General features: G+C 36.9%; 1 protein-coding gene across 3 annotated transcripts in view; it reads left to right on the top strand.

Moving 5' to 3' along the window:
* The window catches only part of scaf4a (SR-related CTD-associated factor 4a), a 45,708-nt gene that overhangs the window by 10,614 nt on the left and 16,194 nt on the right, over nt 1-18,900 (top strand). For all 3 annotated transcript variants that reach the window (XM_088920102.1, XM_088920101.1, XM_088920100.1), the window contains exons 2-15: nt 3,803-3,886; nt 4,486-4,530; nt 4,903-5,064; nt 6,069-6,210; nt 7,185-7,339; nt 9,674-9,823; nt 10,163-10,251; nt 10,891-11,005; nt 11,380-11,568; nt 12,596-12,684; nt 13,270-13,460; nt 13,566-13,666; nt 14,214-14,327; nt 15,774-15,930. In XM_088920102.1, the coding sequence (XP_088776228.1) occupies nt 3,803-3,886; nt 4,486-4,530; nt 4,903-5,064; nt 6,069-6,210; nt 7,185-7,339; nt 9,674-9,823; nt 10,163-10,251; nt 10,891-11,005; nt 11,380-11,568; nt 12,596-12,684; nt 13,270-13,460; nt 13,566-13,666; nt 14,214-14,327; nt 15,774-15,930 (1,783 nt within the window). The remainder of the gene's footprint in view (nt 1-3,802; nt 3,887-4,485; nt 4,531-4,902; nt 5,065-6,068; nt 6,211-7,184; nt 7,340-9,673; nt 9,824-10,162; nt 10,252-10,890; nt 11,006-11,379; nt 11,569-12,595; nt 12,685-13,269; nt 13,461-13,565; nt 13,667-14,213; nt 14,328-15,773; nt 15,931-18,900) is intronic.

Genomic DNA, 18,900 nt, shown 5'->3' with positions numbered 1-18,900 from the left:
CTCCCCCATTTGTAACAGTATTTTATATTTTAATGTTACTTCTAAGTGTGGATTGTTCTTAAACTTAATGTTCTGTTTTCCATGCTGTAATTCATCAGGGCTGAGCTGGTGATTGTAGACAGATTGAAGCCCTTCTTTTCTTGTGTGTCACATTGTACTATTCTCTTGGAATAGAATAGTGGTGTTTTTCTCTCTTCTACTGTTGTTACTGCCATGATTGCACTAATTAAAATGTTTTCCTGCAAATACAATTCTCAGGGACTGAAAGGATAGATTATTTTGATAGAACAGTAAACAGATTCTATGAACATTTTTTGTGCTTAATGCATTTCTTGCTTAAATGTAATAACATGCAGAGGTTGCATTCATGTATAACTGATGCAATTTTTAAGATAAATATAAAGCAATACTTTTCTCAAATAGCAGTCCAGGAGAGACCACAATTTACTTTACCATTTAATGTAAACCAGACTTTTTTTTCCTCCAAAGTTGTACCTTGGCAACTTATTCCAGTTACACCTTCACCCAGCCTCTGTGTAGGATCACAGCAGCCATATGGAAAAGTGGTTAGGGATGTCACTCAGGTTGCTTCAGTACAATACCAGTGCATACATTTTGACGACTTAGTATTTTGAAGGCTTGTCAGTTCTCTTGTAATCTCTTTGGTCCGAGAATGAAGAACGTGTTGCAATCATTTCGAACCCCTTAGTTTATTCTGGTTAATCCTTTGATCTTTTTCTAGGCTAGCATTAATAGGCATGAGATGATGTCACTGCATTTTTTTCACCTTGTGAGACTGGGATTTGTTGATAAAACTTCATTCATTTGATATCGCATTTGCTTGTCTCTTCTTTCACCATGCATTTGGAAGTTTTAGCAATGGTACACTTTAAACCACACTGTGATGCTTATTGTTTGGTTTATTTCCTGAAAAGAAAGCTGTCCAACCTGCACGGCACATCACAAAAACAGCCTCTGACTATAAGGAAGCTTTCCTGGAATCCTGTCTGAGTAGTTATCTAAACACCTCTAGTTCCTCTTTAACCTGCTGATGTCTTGTAACTTTGAAAGTGATTCTGACTGTTAACTGCTAAATGGCTTTTCAGTTTAAAGTTCAAATCATTTTTATCATTACCAAGCTGGGCTTAAGATGTTGAAAGAAGTTAATAATAAGACTGGGATTGTCATATAATTGCCTACCTACTTGAAAAGATTAATTTTCATTATTTAAAACTTAAAGAACTGCCTGTTCTCTTCTTTTATTGTTTGGAATCAAATGCATGCTCTATGCATATTAAAGTCTAACATTTATTACTTGGTTATATTTTCAACAAATAATTAAGTTGTGTTTCTGTTTATTACTTTTTTACAGTCTTTTAGTATTAATCTTTTTAACATTAAAAAATTGTTTGACCTCAGTGATGACCCTTAATTGGAATTAATCTTGGTTTTGTCTGTTTTGTCATGGGTTATAGATTTAGCAATGATTAATTAAAAAACAGTCCAAGATTTCTTGGTATTTAAGAGCAGATATGATAAATGTGATTGGAAATGTAAAATTTATTTCCAGCATCAGGTGTCAACGCAAAGGGGTTGTATATTATTGGTTGCTGTTCTCTTAAAAGGACCATGCATCATTTTTGTGCAGAACCTCTGAGACCACAACTAAAACGCGAATGCCTTTCAAGAAGAACTTAACACAGAAACCTCAGTGGATTTTGCAAACTTTGAACTGAGTTGCATACATGTGAACATGTCTATACTGTAGGGCTGGGCGATATACCGACAATTTACCCATACCGACGTTAAGAATCTCTAACCGACCTAATTTTGCTTATGTCGGTATGCTCGGTAAAAGCTTTCCCCACTGTGAGCTTTCATGAGCGGTCCCCTTAAAAAAACTACACCACCCAGTCATCATATCCAGTCACATGCTTCTGCGTTGTCCAGCCTTCGTTCTTCATTCAAAACACAAAAAAGCATGCCAGGCATGAGGCAACATGAGTGCTTATGTTGAACCCTAGTCAGGCAGGGATGACTCAAGTACAAATGAAGACTAGCTCGTCTCTAAAAAGATGCACTGTCGAACGTTTGGTCATATTTTGGCTTCGGCAAACAGGATACTGAACAAAGAGAAGGCAGATGTAAACTCTGTCGGAAAACCGTTTCTGCACCCAAACGTATCACGAGCAGTTTGTTTAATCATTTGAAACACATCCATGTTGTGGAATACGAAGAGTGCATGGCCAAAAAAGAGACTGACAAGTGAAGTGATTCCCCCAAACAGCTGTCTCTAACACAAGCATTTACTAATGCCACTCAATATGCAAAAGATTCACGCGGATGGAACGAGATAACTAACGCCATTACGTACTATTTTTTAAAATGTTCATTAAAAGTTATTTTAATGTTTTTCCCATTAATTATGTCCTTAAATTATTTGTAAGACATTGAGATAAGGTGAGGTGTGTGCAGCTTTAATAGTTTTGCATATTTAAAACATGATCTTTCACCATATCATGTAATCATATTATTTCAAGGGTTTAAAAATATCGTTAATTTAATATTATCGAGGTAAATGTGTGAAATTGTGATACTGATTTGAGGTCATATCACCCAGCCCTACTTTACTGTTTCACATCAAGGTAAGGATCTGGGTATGCAGACTCTTGACAATAAATGGATATCCATCTGTTATTGGAAAGCCATTCATTTCTGCAGTGCAGATGAGTCAGATGCACATGGTGGGATAATTTAGAGACCCCTATTAACAGAATTTCTTGTGGAGGTAGGAGGAAATAAGTGACAGGAGAAAATCTAAACAGGTATCTGATGCAGAGAACATGCCAACTTTAAATAGAAGGAGAACCAGTTTTGAACTGAGCACAAGACCCTGGAGCTGTGAGATGACAGCTCTAATCATTACTCCACCATTATTGCTGCCTTGAAAAGCTACATTTTCTTTTAATGCAGAATTGTTTCCTGTAGCATAAATTGGCAGATTTCTCTTTTCTGTCCTGATTGTGTTTTTTGTTCTTGTATTTTGGTGGTGGTTGTTGTGATTAGTTCATATTGGAGGAAGAGCATTGACCTTTTGATATCATGGGACTTGAAGGCACGGGATCTCAGATTTATGAGTGTGAATCGAACTTTGATATTTTGTTTCTTGCATTTTGTTTAAAAATGTGTGAATAGTGCTGTATAATCAATTTTGTAATTGAAGTAAGGTTATGTGGTGTCAGGCAGGCAATTTATGTGTGTAAGTTAAACTCCCCCTTGTGTCAAATGTTTTAAGTGACCCTTCCTTATTAGTTTTATGAAGAGAATGTTACACTACATACTGTAGAAGGAAGCCTTTAAGTCATGATTAATGTCAGTTTTTCCACAAAAACCTTTAAATATTTTGCCTCTTCTGTAGATACTGTATAAAAACTAGTTTCCATTTTTTTAAACTGAAAAACCATGACTTCAAAGGATTGCATTGTTGTGGTTAAAATTACCCAAACTAATTCTGAAAAGCAATAGTAGTGTGGAAATATTTGTGCTTATTCAAAAACCCTTGCAGGTCCCTGAGAAGAAATTTAATGTTGGAGTGACTGTTTTGTAGGTGACTTTGGAAGTAGCTCTGCACGTGTGAGTGAATAGGAAAAAGCAGCTTTTTGCCACTGGACATCAAAATCCAGCAACTGAACTTTGTTATATTTCAGCAGTAGCCTGTTTCCTTAGACATCTCCCATCTCAGTACTGACCATACCCATTAAATCATGAACTTGTTTTAAACATTTTCCTTTCTCCTTCACAGTTATTCTCCTTGTTGGACATGAAGCCTCCAATATCTCGTGCAAAGATGATCTCCATTACCAAATCCGCAATTAAAGCTATTAAGGTGAGACTGGTAAAGAATATTAACTAGATTAGCATTGCAGATGTGAGAAAGCAAAATCAAGGTTTCTTTTGATTTAATGTTTTGCTTAGAAGTATGTTAGACCATTTCACCATGGGGCTTTGACAAGTTAAAAAGATAAAAACTGAAAAATCTAGCTTGAAGTGTTTAAAGATTGTTGGTGTACTGTCTCAGACCTTGCTGTATGTATATATAACAATCCCAAAAGGAAGTTTTATCTTTGTTTCAGTGGCTGTTCTAGCCGATTTTACTTTTTAGAAAAATCACCTCTCTGAGACCACCTACATGTTACATTAATATCCTTTGAGATGCTAGAAATGTTACCTTTTAAAATTTTTGAAACCCAACTTTGTCCTTTTATTTTTAAGTTGTGAACTTAAATTCCTACTAAATCATCATTTATCGTGATTTATTTGGAAAGAACTCTGACAATGAAAATGAAAGACAACAAATGGTAATGTGTATCAACACACTTGGCCCACCCCTTCCAGATACGTAATTAAAAGCCTTATATTGCTGTAAATCTAATGTGATGATGATGATGAAGAAAGTATTATTCACTAATCTTTATTATTTTTTAGTTATACAAGCATGTTGTCCAGATTGTAGAGAAGTTCATCAAAAAGGTAAGATAACAGAAATGCACATTTGAACCCTGGTTGTGTTGCCACATTGCATATATCGTGAGAGTTCTTGCCATACTCAACCCTTAAAGCGTACCTTTCTGTAAGGGAGCTCTTTCAAGAATTTTAAAATTACAGTTATCAATTACTTTGTACAAAAGAACATTAGCTTAGAGCTGCTGAATTTAAGAGCCTTTTGATTTCCCCCCTTTTGTTTCCACTGTATGAGCAACAGTGAATGGTTCAGGGGACAGGTGAAAGTATGTCAGTGTTTGATATTATTCTGCTTTTTTTCTGAACGAGTAAGAACTGCTTTGAAACAAGTTCTTGCTACATGAAATTGTAGTATTTAACGGTCATTCTCTTGCCTTGCAGTGTAAACCAGAATACAAGGTCCCGGGACTCTATGTTGTTGATTCTATTGTTCGTCAGTCACGGCATCAGTTTGGACCAGATAAGGATGTTTTTGGTCCGAGATTCACAAAAAACATCACTGGAACATTCCAAAACCTCTATCTATGTCCAACTGAAGATAAGGTAATTCATATTCAGGATACAGAATAGGAAAAGGCTGTTGAGCCACTAGTTTTTGTTGTAAATGTCACAGGGGTTTGAGACTTATTACTAGTCATTGAGGTGTTTTTGCATTTATTTTTGTTTACTGCTGTAAACATCACCTTCTGTAGAAATGCTACCAGGAATATCAACCTGTATGTTTGCAAACTAAGTTGCTACTATCATTAAAAATGTGAATCCACAAATCTGCTATAGTAAATATTTTGTTTCCTTTGCAAATAGAATTGGTATGCTCTGCACTAAAGTAGCCTTTAAAGCAACAATATATCATGTCATTGTGAGGATCTTGAGGCATACTTCATGAGAGTAGGTGTTAAAACTAGGTCTAGACTCCTTGAGCTTCCCAAGTGACTTTAGCGGTGTTGAATCTGGTGTACTTCATACTTACTCAGTCTGACTTTCCATGGGTGAAGTAGTTTCTCATGTCTACCTGATTTGCTTTGGAAGGGTGTTGCTAACATAAAAGGCCTGCTACTTGTCACCCAAGTGGGGGCCGCATTTCAGTGGTGGATGAAGTAGCTCTCTTCCTATGTAAGGGGTGTTGGGATGAAACCCACTTTGTGGATATCAGCAGTTCTTGTCATCATTATGTCACCCACTTCTTGAAGATCCTGGGTACCTGGATTTTGGTTAAATTGCAATCTATAAAGGTTTTTAACCACAAAATTACACATTGTGGCTCAGTAGGCCGGTCATGTGCTAGTTTTTCAAGCCACATGAAGCATTTCCTGATTCAGGTTTTTACAAAGTTTTGGGGAGCATGGCAGTGGTGCAGTGTTATAATGCTTTTAATCTTCATGCAGTGCTTTGGTTTTGCTGTTTTTTAACCTAGAGTTAAGAACAATGAATTCTCATGTCTTTACGTTATCCTCAATGAAAGCAATGTGATTATAGCAGATGAAATGTTACAGGATTTTCAATAAATCTTTGAAACGAGTGATTATGAGTAATTTTCTTTTTTGTAGAGTAAAATTGTGCGCGTGTTGAACCTCTGGCAGAAGAACGGTGTATTCAAGATTGAAATCATCCAGCCTTTGCTGGACATGGCAGCCGGAGCCAGCAGCAGTACCACAGCACCTGACACAGAGAACGATACTGCCGATGCAGGTCTGTCCCACACTGGCCCTGGCCACTGTTATATAGTTTGAGATACATCGAAGGACATCTTGTCAGGGACTTTGGTTGTGCAGCTTTTGTAGAAGTTCTACAAAGGAGGCACCTGCAGTGTTTTTATTATGCGTTTCTTTACCAAACATAAGTCCTTTTCCAGCTTCTTCCAGCGTGCTAGATTAGTAATAGCTCTTGATTGTGGGTGGGGTGGTTCCTTCTTTTTGGTTAGAATTCTTGGAAACTCTTTTACTCAAGAGACTGGATTCAAATGTTACAGAACATCTGTCTGCACTTGCATCTGACATTTTGTTGCTCTTTGTAGCGGAAATGTGAAAGTAAACCTGCAACTGTTTTGAGTTTTGCCAGCAATTTGAAAATGTACTGCTAGCTACTTCAATCAAAAGTTGTAGGCAAATTAAGAATTCAGGAAATGCTAACCTAGGAATACATTGATGCTAATTGTTTGAAATAGGTTGCTATATGGTGTTCTCAAATAGTACACAGTAGCTGCTTCCACAAACATGGCCATTTTAAGTCACGCACATAAAAATAATGTCATATGTTCTTCTGAAGAACACGTAGGGCCCTCCAAGGAATCGTTTGCAGCAGGGAGTGTATTCATAAACCTGCCTTTATGTGTTTATTCTATTTATGCGTTTAGTATGTTGTTAAGTGGTTCACTAAATCATCTATGTGCTCCGCTTATCTGAGTGGGTAATTCAGGACTCACTTAGCTGCTATGTTTCATGATGGTGCTTATATGTCGGGTGTCTGTTCTGAGATCACTGAGGTTTAAAAATGAAGTGAACTTCACTTTTTTTGTTTCCCGTCATTGAATCAGTGTTGTCCCATGAAGAGTTATGAGATGTTTTAATTACGAGAACAACATGCTTCAACCAAAGACTGTGATACGTGACCGGCATTGAGGTGGACTTGGACTGATGTGTTCTCCACATGCTTCTCTTTCACAGTAGGTTCCCCCTCCAGTCCTGGCAAGGCCTCTGCTGAGCCCCCTGTCCCTGCCGCTGTCACTGCCAACTCGATAGCTGCCGCCGTCCCTCAGCTGCAGAACTCGGACGCCTTCGCTGCTGTAGCTCAGCTGTTTCAGTCCACACAGGGGCAGCAGGTGAGTGGAACAAACTTGTCTTCCGAGTTCACAAAAAGTAAAAATGTGCACCAAATCAAGTCGTATATGATTGCGGGGTCAAACTTTATTTACTGGCATAGTAGTTGCATCTTGGTGATTTTTTTTAGGTGGTGTGAAAAGCAAAAAAGAGGTGGTGTATGTTTTAAATGGTGTCATAAATTTATAAATTTCAATTTACAGCTTTCTATTTTGACTTATTCCCTTAGGAAACTGGTAATACCAAATTTGGTCAATTATTTTAGCAGTCACCTGTAATCACTGTTAGTAATTTCAAATGACAAATTGCCACTTAAATGATTGACATCCTACAAAGAAGCCTAGGTAAGTATCTTATCACTAATAGGTTACTAAAGAATGTCATGTGTTCACAAAAAAGTAGTTCATAGTTTACAGAGGCCCCTGTAAGATAGTTATCCCTTATTTGTGTAAAATTATTTGAATATAGAGTCAGACGTAGGTTGATAATTTGCTTTTCCATTTTGTGGTTGAAAATGTCATGGAATCAGTTTGTGCTAGTAAAGTAGAAGATATAATTTTCTTCCAGGTTAAAAAACAGTTCATTATAATGAGATTTAATTGTAAAAAAAGATTTGAAAGATTTGCTTATTAAAAGTACCTACGGTACTATCATATTTTTTGATTGGCCAGTAGATGGCACTCTTTTCTAGACTACTGTTTTAAAAGTCAGTTCATTTTGGTGACTGGGGACACTGTGTGGTAATAGGTGTTGTGGTTTGGATGAGGACTTAAGCCTTGGTCCTGACATCTTGCAGATTCCAAGGAACTAGGGGTGTTAGTTCCATTGTCCTGGCTAAATTCAACTCTGGTTTTAAACAATATGGCCATCCTAAAATTCTGTCCTAATTTATTTAGTAAAGTAATTTCTCAGTTCTTCACCTTATCTGCTGAGCAGTGAGTATTGCTGGTTTGGAATTGTTCTTGCATGTCATTTAGTGGGAGCTGCATTTCAGTTTTATGTAGAATTTACCCTGAGATTGTTGAAATTGTATTAATAAAATAGTATTAATAACTTGTACCATACTATGAAAAGTGCATTTGCATGTTAACTGATATTACCCCTAAAAGACTTGCCAGTCACAGTTTTTAGACAGTATAGTGGTACATTCATTGGCCACAGCTACATTAGAAAAACTGCTGGATCAGATATTGCTACACTAGCGTGCCGTGACATGTGAATCATTCATTTCAAGCTGTTGTAAGTAGCTGAAATTAATGAAGAATGTATGCTGTTGTAACAAATTAGCAGTATAGTTACATCACAATGTTACTCAGTGGTGCTAAGAAATAACACCCAGAGTCAACTTCAACACGGTTACATCTCTGCAATAAAGAAAATCAATATAAAGAGACTGAATGTTTTTAAAATGTTTTTTTGGAATTATGTGGTGGGTTTATACATATTTAAATTTTCCGGTATTCTGTTTACACTTATTGGCACTTGAGATACTTTGTTTTAATTTTGTTGCTTGTTTTCTCAGTTAAAATCTGTTAAGTACCTCAAAAGGCAATGTGCTTTTTACTTCACATCTCATTTGCTTAGTTTTTCCTCATTTGTCCCTGAAGAAGAGGTTGCAGTTGATAGTTGATCACTAATCCCAGAGCCCCTTTAACTCATCCTACAGTTTGATTTATTTTTTAAGTGGTTAGGCATTTGTTTTCAGCAACGGATGAATGAGTCATCCTCACAATATTATATTCAATAAGAAAAGGTGTAATTTACCGTAATCAAAACTTTGATACTATAAATAACATTCCATAGTTAGAAGGCAGTGCATTTTTTTTACTGTTTTTAATCTAAAAAAGGGACGATCTAGGGACCACTGCTTAGTTGTACATGCTTGGAAACAAAACCAGGCTTTTATGACTTTACAAAGCGTAACCCTTTGAAAATATCAATGTGGAGCTTTATCATTTGCAGGACTTTTTAAATTTGTCTCGGTTTAAAGCACCTAAAGGACAGCACTGTGTTGCAGTGATTAGCATTGCTGCCTGGCAGTTCTGGGGCTCTGGGTTCAGTCCCGGACCTGGGGTGCCATCTATGTGGAGTTTGTATGTTCTCCCTGTGCTCACAAGGGTTCCCCCCACAGCCCAAATAAATACTGGTAGGTTAATTGGCTTTTAAGGAAACAGGCCCTGATGTGAGTGTGTCTGTCTGTATGCACCCTGCTTTGCACCCATGGCTTGCCAAGATATGCTCTAGCTCCCCTGCGACCCTGAATTGGAAAAAGTGGTTAGAAAATGGATGGAAGCTGGTGTTGAAGATGTGTAAACTTGCCCTCTGTGATTTTCCAGCTTCAGCAAATCCTGCAGACCTTCCAGCAGCCGGCAAAGCCACAGTCCCCTGCTCCCGAGAACAACCTGCTGGCCCAGATCCAGCCTGCAGCTGTCCAGCGCAGCCTTCCGGCTGCACAGCCCGCAGAGCAGAAAGCAACCTTTGACAAGGTGACTGTTTTACCTGCTTATCTTGCTGTGCTTTACATCTAAGTTCTTATGCAGGTTATTTCCTTCTAATATAGGCTTTTAAATATTCCCTAAGTCATTTAAAATGTGAAACGGGATATACAGACTGTTATGTGATCAGCTGTAATTTGGATGGTTTGTTTTTGTCCATAGTTATAGCTGTGCAAGGCTCATGAATTAGAGTAGAATAAAGGATTTTTCTCACATGAGAATATGCTTTTGTGTTTCAGTGTTTTTTATTAAGATCTAGGGTCTACTACTTGTTGCTCTACTACAAACATTGCTCTGACAATGACAGATATGATGGGGGTTTGTTCACAGACTCTGCTTGATCGCTTTGATTATGATGATGAGTCAGAAGGAGGAGAAGATGCTAAGAAGGAAGAAACAACTTCTGCGTCACAGCCTTTGTAAGTCATGTCGCAGATAAAGTTCTGCTCATTCTGTACTATAGTCCTTTAACGCAAATGATGAGTAGATTCACTTGTTTGTATCTAATTATTGTGTAGGTTTTTAAAAATAAATTCCTTTATAAATTGTGAATGAACATTAGAAGATTGGTCTCTGACATAAGAAGTGGGTCAGATTGACCCATATAGTTAATTTGGTTAATTGGTTTCAGAATGTAATCCAGATGTTTCATGAGAAAATCCAGTATATGTGCTTAAGCAACATTGCTGGTTATCTTGGTACATGCACTGAAAAGCTTCTATGTGGATAAATGACACCTGATGTCAGTTTAAAGTTACTTTTTTTGCCCTCTTGTTCAAGCTTCATTTTTGTTTCTGAGAAAATCTGATCTATTGACATTGTCCATGCCTTTGAGGGTTTTGAAGACTTGGATAAGAGACTGTTTGAGACTTAAAAAGATTGTTTTTAAAAAAGTCATGTAACAACATCTTAACAATTTATCATACATTATTGACTGACAAAAATGAATAAATCTCATAGGAAAATGTTTCACTGTCTTAAGTTGAAGCAAAGAGCTTGGACATCTGACAAATGTCAAATCTGCGAAGACCAATTCTTCTATAATTTGTTTTACACAGTGTATTTCCGGAAAATATGCAGCAACCAGTATATCCGCAGCTTCCTGCACAAATTCCTAACATGGAACACTTTCAGCAGCGCTTATTAGGAATGGCACAAGAACAGCAACATCAGGTATGAAAGACAACTGGATTAAAGAGCTACTGAGCACTGTCGCGGAAAATTTGAAGTGGTAACATTAACCTCTCCAATTTTTATTAGTGTTGATATCCTGTGCTATGTTTGCATTTGTGTATATTTAAGCTAATTTTGTAATGTTTTATATAAAAAAATCATGAAATGGATACTCCTGCTGAAACAAGTGTGGCTGATTACAGTGTTTTCACTGGCTCAAGACTCTGATCGGCTATGTGAAGTTGCTTGCCCTTTTTGCAGTACATTTCCATCTGTTACGTTTTCAGGTATCCATGTGTCTTTTTCAGAGTATGTGAATGCAATGAGAAGTTCTTTCTTGATATAGTCTTGATAGAAATGCCCTTCCCTTCTAGGTAACACTTCCTCCAAATGGACAGCTTCAAGGATACGGTCTCATGCCCACCCAGCCCTTCCCAGCCATGGTTCAGCAGATGGCCCAGCCTGTTTTGCCTCAGCAGACTCCCACAGTCCCTGCAGTGTTTCCATCGGGATATCCACCCCAGAACGAGGCTTATTCACAGCAGATGGCACAGCAGCAACAAGTACAGACTTTAGTTTTTTCAGGTTATGGATTAGGCCTAGATTGTGTATTTGTGGTTTTAATATGAAGTCATTATGGATGCTGGAAAACATTTCATGGTCTAATCACAAATCGTGAACTTTTGTCAGCAGTGTCTGTTTTAAGAAATCTTAGTTCATTATTCGATACTTACAAAATAAAAGTACTGTTAAAGAATAATAGTTTTCCATGCGTTTGTAAATATAATGAATTAGCACATTGGCAATGGTACTGCCCAGCTTGTTATTCTTTTCAGTGCTATGCTTTTATTTGTACATTGTTTTGGCGATCAGAATTTGACATTGCATCTTAACTTCGGGAAAAGAAGTACTAAAATAGTTTTTTGGGGGCCTTGTACTTAGTGTCTTTAGTGGAGAATAATCTTGTCCCCAAAAAGAGCGTCTCTACTCATAAAACATCACAGTCTTAGATATAACTGGTGTTGCCACTGGTGTTTGTATTGCAGCAGCTATAGAGTCACTCTGTGCAGCACTGTTTCCACTGCTGACACTAAAGCGGTCTTTTCTCACCATAGCAAAATGGCCTAAAAATAGCTGTCAGACTGAGGAATTACACAAATTACTAAAGACAGTCGATAAATCCTCTGTTGAGAACTGTGCGCTTTACAGTTTGGTTGAATGTCACCAGTGTTTGCCTGAGATTACCCGAGATTTCAGAATTAAAGAAATTTGTGTTGAACAGGTTTATCAGTGGCAGTTGAATGCCCATTGTGAATGACATCAACTATTTTAAAATGTACACATTTGTGTTTTTATTATTATTGCTAACAATTATTTAATTGTTTAGTTAGAAAAGGATAAGTCATTTTAGTCATTTGTACAGTTGTAAAATGAACAGAACAGGAATGCAAGGATTTGTTCTAATCTAAAGCTAGAAAAAATGCTGTGAATTATGGCATTAATCTCAAATTATATCAGGACTATTTGCTGCAGTTAACAATTAAGCTGGTCTCAAATCAAGAACATCTTTTATTCCCCCTCTTATATTAGGAAGTATCAATGGAAATAGATCCACCTGTAATGAAGGAAGGAAAACATCGTTCAGAAGGGAGGAAATCAAGGTCTAAGTCTGCTTCCAGGTTGGCAATGCCTTCTTTCAAATTTAGTTCATTAAACCATCGGTTTAATGGGCAGAATCTGCATAAGGGGAATTTTGTCTGTAAAATCAGAAACACCAGACCTTTCAGCAATAGTGAGGAAATACACAACTAAAACAAGTAAAGATAAATTCTACTTAGTTTTAAAATTCAGGAATGTTAATGGTGCCTTATAAGAGTATTGTTTGTTATGTATGTTTTAGCAAATTGTATACAATGTATTAATGACATGAAATAGAGCTTGAATATTTATGATAAATAAGGCCCAGGAAATATTAATGAAATCTTATGATGGAAGTATATAGTATATATTTTTTCTAAAATAATAAGTTTGGGCTGAAAAATCATTTGTGATTTAATGGACAACCCACCATGTGATTTGACAGACACCCCATTCTTCCTATTAGTTGGTTACATTGAGAGTCTAATGCAAAAGAATATAGAATTTCTAGGAAAACTTGTTCTGTAGCTTAACTAACGATACCACATAAGTCAAAAGTGTTGGAATTAAGTATTCTTGTTAAGATAAAACTTAACATAGCTTACTTCTTTACCTGTGCTGGACAGATCTCCCAAAAGGAGGAGATCTCGGTCTAATTCCCGCTCCCGGAGATCACGGCACAGGAGGTCTCGATCTCGCTCCCGAGATCGCCGCAGGCATTCACCGCGCTCCCGGTCGCAGGAGAGGCGAGAGAGGGAAAAGGAGAGGGAGAGGAGGCAGAAGGGACTGCCGCACATCAAGAGCGAGACTCTCAGTGGTACGCATGCATCTGCCTAGCCATTCATTAACCAGCTCTTCACATGTACATACTATCAGCCTCTGTGAATTTTTGCCGTTCTGAGTTTGTCTTTGCATGTTCTAGTTTGTAGCACGACTCTCTGGGTAGGTCAGCTGGACAAAAGAACGCAGCAGCAGGATGTGGCAAGCCTCCTGGAGGAGTTTGGGCAGATTGAGTCTATTAATGTAAGTACAGACTTGGGTGGAAGCTGTGGAACCTAAAGGTAGAGCTCTTCACAGCAACTCTTGATGCTGTGAATAAGTTTACAGTTGAGCTAAACCCTTTTCTAGTGTAACTAAGTAATGATCACCATTTTGAGATCATTCAGTAAGTACATAATGCAAAAGGAAAGGCATGAAATCAGTTAATCCCCAAGTAGTAACTATTTTTCTTTGCCGCGTGGGCTTTGGCAAATCCACTCTGTGTAGTTACAAGACAAGATTGGATTCTCTGTCTGGCCCATGTCTAACTTTGGGAGCAAACCTTGGGAGCTGACTAATCAGAAATGAGTTTTGTTACCTTTTATGACATTACCTTCATACTCATTTGCGTGACAGTCATTTAAATTGTATGACTTTATAATGATGTTTCATTTTGTTGGGCTGAGTAATAAAACATAGAAGGTGGATTTTTATTTTTTTATATGCCGTTGTTATCATTTAATTTGAGGTCTTACGTGGTGTCTGAATTTTATTCTTGTACCCATTTGCCACCTTATTCTTCTGGTTTCAGATGATCCCCCCCAGAGGCTGTGCGTATATTGTGATGGTTCACAGACAGGATGCCTTCCGAGCCTTACACAAGCTAAGCCGAGGGTCTTACAAAGTAAACCAAAAAGCTATAAAGGTACAACATTAATCTTTTTTTTCTGCTTTGAGAGTTGCAAGGTAATCTTTACTTTTGCATGACATTGCCTTTCATAGTACCGTTCAGAGGTACTTATCAATGTGTACAAGTTAGCTAACTGGAGTGCATAAAATTTAACTGTTCTGTAGTTAATCAAGTACATTGTGATGGAACTTACACAGCATGATGTGTTATAGATAAATAGCTGATGAAACATTAGTGTGATAAATCAGAACATGGAAGTTATGTGGGACTGTTGATGTAGATATACATAATTAATGCAATGATATGGCAATTGCAAACCGTATTATAAAGCAAATTCAAAGAACAGATATATAATGAGCAGCATAAAAAACATTTTTAAATTTTGTACAAATTTGTTTTTTTGCTGTAGAGTGAGCTTGAGATGGAGTTTTAATATAATGTCTGCATACCGTTGACAGTCTTAACACCTGCAGTGTGTGTAAGAAGGACTTGTCATTTCTTCTTATTGAGGCTGACATAATGTATGAGACATTGGCCAGTAACAGAGCAGTGTTTTTCAATATAGTACCAGTAACTAACAAAAACGCCTGTTTACACATTTAAAACCAAGTATTTAGGTGTATAATTACATGTATTTTAGTGTATTCTTAACGCAAGGCTGTGTTCTGTCCGGCTACTTTTGTTTTTACTATGGCTGGATTAGAGATTAAAATATTAAGGAAAGGCCAGCCAAGTCACTACACACTAGGATGTTGGCATTGCAGAGTTACATTTTAGACCATTCTGTCTTAAAACAGGTACTTCATATTTGTTTAACTAGGGAATTGGAGTTTACCCTAATTCTTATAAGATATTTCACACGCATCGTCTATTTCCATGGTTTAGTATGTCAAATATTTTTTCTTAATCTGCAGATTAAGAATTCTTAGTTGTGTGTTGCGTTTGATTTAACCCTTAAGGATAATTGAGTAAGAAATGATTGCATTGGCTCATCTGACACTCAGGGGCTGAGGATTAATCACATTTATTAAATAACATGACAACTGTTTGCTAAAAAGCTATTTAGTGAATGCTTTAAATCCATACAATCTAGACATTTTTCTGTCATTTGGCATACATTTGAACAATTCCAAACTTTCATTTTTGTTTCACTTGCAAGATTTTATTCCTAAAACTGAGAGAAAAAACTATCTCCAGCATTACTGTGAAGTCCCTTGTGTATGAATTAACATCTGAAAAAATATACAATGGATTACATGAAATCTCTACTGTCTTAACATTTGCAACCTGTTAATTTTTTATGCAAAACAAGTGGGTGAGAACTATTGTGAAAATTATTGATCTTAGTATTTTATTTATTCTTATTGTTAAGAACAGAAACGCACTCAAAGGATGTTTTAGGCCATACATTCTTTTCACCAGATGCTTGTAATGCTGGAAAGGTTTTCTTTCCTTTTTAAGATTGCATGGGCATTAAACAAAGGAATCAAACCCGAGTACAAGCAGTATTGGGATGTGGACCTGGGGGTGACCTACATCCCCTGGAACAAAGTGAAGCTTGAAGACCTGGACAGCTTCCGTGAAGGAGGCATTTTAGACACAGAGACGCTGTGTCCAGGTAATACCTCAATATAGTTTATTTCCAGCATGCAGTGTCCACAATAGTTAATCATTATCTTGCTTTTCTTCCTATATATTTTAGTTCACGTGAAATATTTAAACAGATAGAAGTTAAAGCAAATTGTTGTCGTATATCTTTTAAATTCATGTGAAAAATGACTTCAAGTTCTAGAACTTGACATTGATTATTTTAGGTGGTGTGCAAGTTTTAAAATTCTTTACCAAATAGCACAACCATTGTCCTCTTTACCAATATATTGAGATAGACATTACCTGATTGTTTTGAGGGGAAATGCATTAATCTGTGTAACAGGATTACTACATTTTGTCCAAAAATATATTCCAAATTCAAGTTTCTTCAGTTAAAGCACTTTGGGATTATTATAATTATTATTCAGTGATCTATGTGTATAGCAGTAGTCAAATCTACTATCCCAAAATATTACTTAGTATTATTAAGTATTAAGAAATGTCCGCCCTCTATTGTACTGGCCAAATTAAGAAAAATACATAATGTGATATAGACCTTCTTCAACAGTCAGGATTGTTGCACAATTGTTAAAAGGATCTAAAATCTGGATTCATTAGGATTTTACTGCAACTGTGTATTCTATAAATATCAGATGTAACATACGGCATGACCAATCATAAACATTTTTTGTAGTTAATACATTTCATTGTACTTACAGTATACTTATTGTGTATCCAGATATATTTTATGTATTACATGTGGGTGGGAGAGCGGGTGGTAGGTGCATCGTCTCTTTCAACCAGTGCAAAAGACGATCCAGCATTGTCAACGTTTAAAATTTCCCTGTCTTTCTATGCCAACATATTTAACACATCACTAGTGTCATGAAGCTTACCTGGAAGCCTGTGAAGTCATCGTTCAAGTTTGTTGAAGGCTAAAGCCAATTCTTCTCCATTCGCAGTGTATCTGTTTCTATGTTTGTGCTATGTCCCATGCATGTTGCTCTCCAAACAGCATCCTTGTGGCAACATAGTTAGCCCAGATATGTGCCCAGAGCATATACCAGTAAAATCTCGTTCTCATCTATGAACACAGTGTTCCTTGCCCTGTAGGTTGTATCAATGATGTTATATTGAGTGGGAGATGCACTTAATCCTTTACAAGCAGATCTGCAGCTGGGTGTACAAAACTGTTGTCCAGAACCTTGCAAAACCAATTTCACTTCTAAACTAATTGACCTGTGTTAATCAAAAATGCTGACCCTGTCCTTGGCATCCTTTAGTCCTGTCTGTTTCCTGTCCCTAGAGATAACTAACATCTTTTGAGGAACATATTGCCAGTGAAGTTACTATATTCAACTTGTATAGTTGTTCTGGAATAAAGTTTTTATCATTATTAAACTAGCAATTTCATCAACATAGTCTAACATCTTCATATTGTCCAGCTGCGTCTAACGTGTAGATGCATTCTCATAAAATCTATCAGAAATCCAATGCCATGTTTTACATTTTTCGCCTTATAGATGTATCATTACAATTTTCCTTCTTCCGTTCCTTCTTTTTATTGGTATTGTGTATGGATGAGATACTGACTGCATAATTGTGTTCAGTGTTTATTAAAATGTTTGAGGTTGAGCAGGCCAAGCACGGGTAATTTTCTGTAGTTGTTATTTTTGTAGCTATGTATAGTCTTATCAAAATTCTCAGTTTTAACTTGATCTTAATATGTAGTATTAATATTAATAGGATGCAATAGCATTATCTAGTGTATGTATATATAAAATACAAAAATTCACTTTATGATTTGCTTTATTCAGATTGAATATTCTCATACTTTTAAATTTTGGACAGTTCTGAAGTTTGAACGCCTGAATTTGACGTCCTGAATCCAAGTAGAGACTTGCTTGCATATGTAATTTTTCATTAAATGTATGCATGGGGTTGGCTGATTCAAATTCAAATGCAACACTCACTTGAATTTTTAGTCACCTGTTTTTCATGGTTCAGCATGAAAAGTATGTGTGAAAAACCTTAACACCTTGAAAGTCTTTCTCTACAGTACATTCAGTGCTTTGAAAAACAGGAAGCCGAGCTTATGGTTAAACTCGGTTGTTCCAGATGCGGTTCTGCAGGTTTTTAAGTGAACAGCTCGCATATTTAGTAATGGGTTGTACCAGTGTGAAAAGATCTTCAAGTGACAACCTCTTCCACATGATATATGAAAAGATACTTAACAAAAAATTGTTAAATGTGAAATACCAAGTATATAAAAATCAACAGGTTCTACACAGGAGTTGATAATGTCTTAATTAAGCAAATAACATCTCAGCATGCTTAGGGTTGTTTATACGGACATGGTTTCCCATAATTATGGCTCCAAGAAGAGACATCAGCCACTTTGGAAAAAGGGGTGATTGTTGGTATTCTTTTGGCAGGAGTGTCAGTGGCAACTTTAAGGTGATATCAGCATAAAAATCGGAGGGAAAGACATATTCCCTCCGATTTTCACAAGTGGCAGCAGATCACAAGTGGCAGCAGATTCAGATAGTCCAGGATAGTGATACCTGTGCATTAAATTCAAAGCAAACAGTTCACTGCAGATCAGTTAACAGTGAATTTCGACCTGGGGTACGAGCATCCATTTTCAGCAGAAACAGTCTGCTGAGAACTCCACAAAGTGGAATTTCTTTCCTGTTAGGGTGTCTCCTGGGATGTCAATGTCCACAGCTGCAAAGCATGCGTGGTCACCCAATGGTTTGATAAACATGACATTGATGTTATCTATACATCTTGGCTTTCTCAGTCACCAAATTTGAACCTAATCCTGCATTTATTGGATGTTCCTAGTGTGCGTTAATTAGCTCTCTAATGGGAGAATGGTGCTGCATCCCTCTTGCAGAATTCCAGACATTGGTAGACACTTATGCTGATACATTTGGGATGTGCTGTCCGAATCAGCTTTTTCAACTATGAAAGTTTTTTTTAAATGAGATGTTAC

Source organism: Atractosteus spatula, chromosome 7 (genome assembly GCF_055471065.1).
Source record: "Atractosteus spatula isolate fAtrSpa1 chromosome 7, fAtrSpa1.hap1, whole genome shotgun sequence".
Lineage (NCBI taxonomy): Eukaryota > Metazoa > Chordata > Actinopteri > Semionotiformes > Lepisosteidae > Atractosteus > Atractosteus spatula.
Note: the sequence above shows the minus strand (reverse complement) of the source record. Positions and strands in the feature narration are given on the sequence as shown.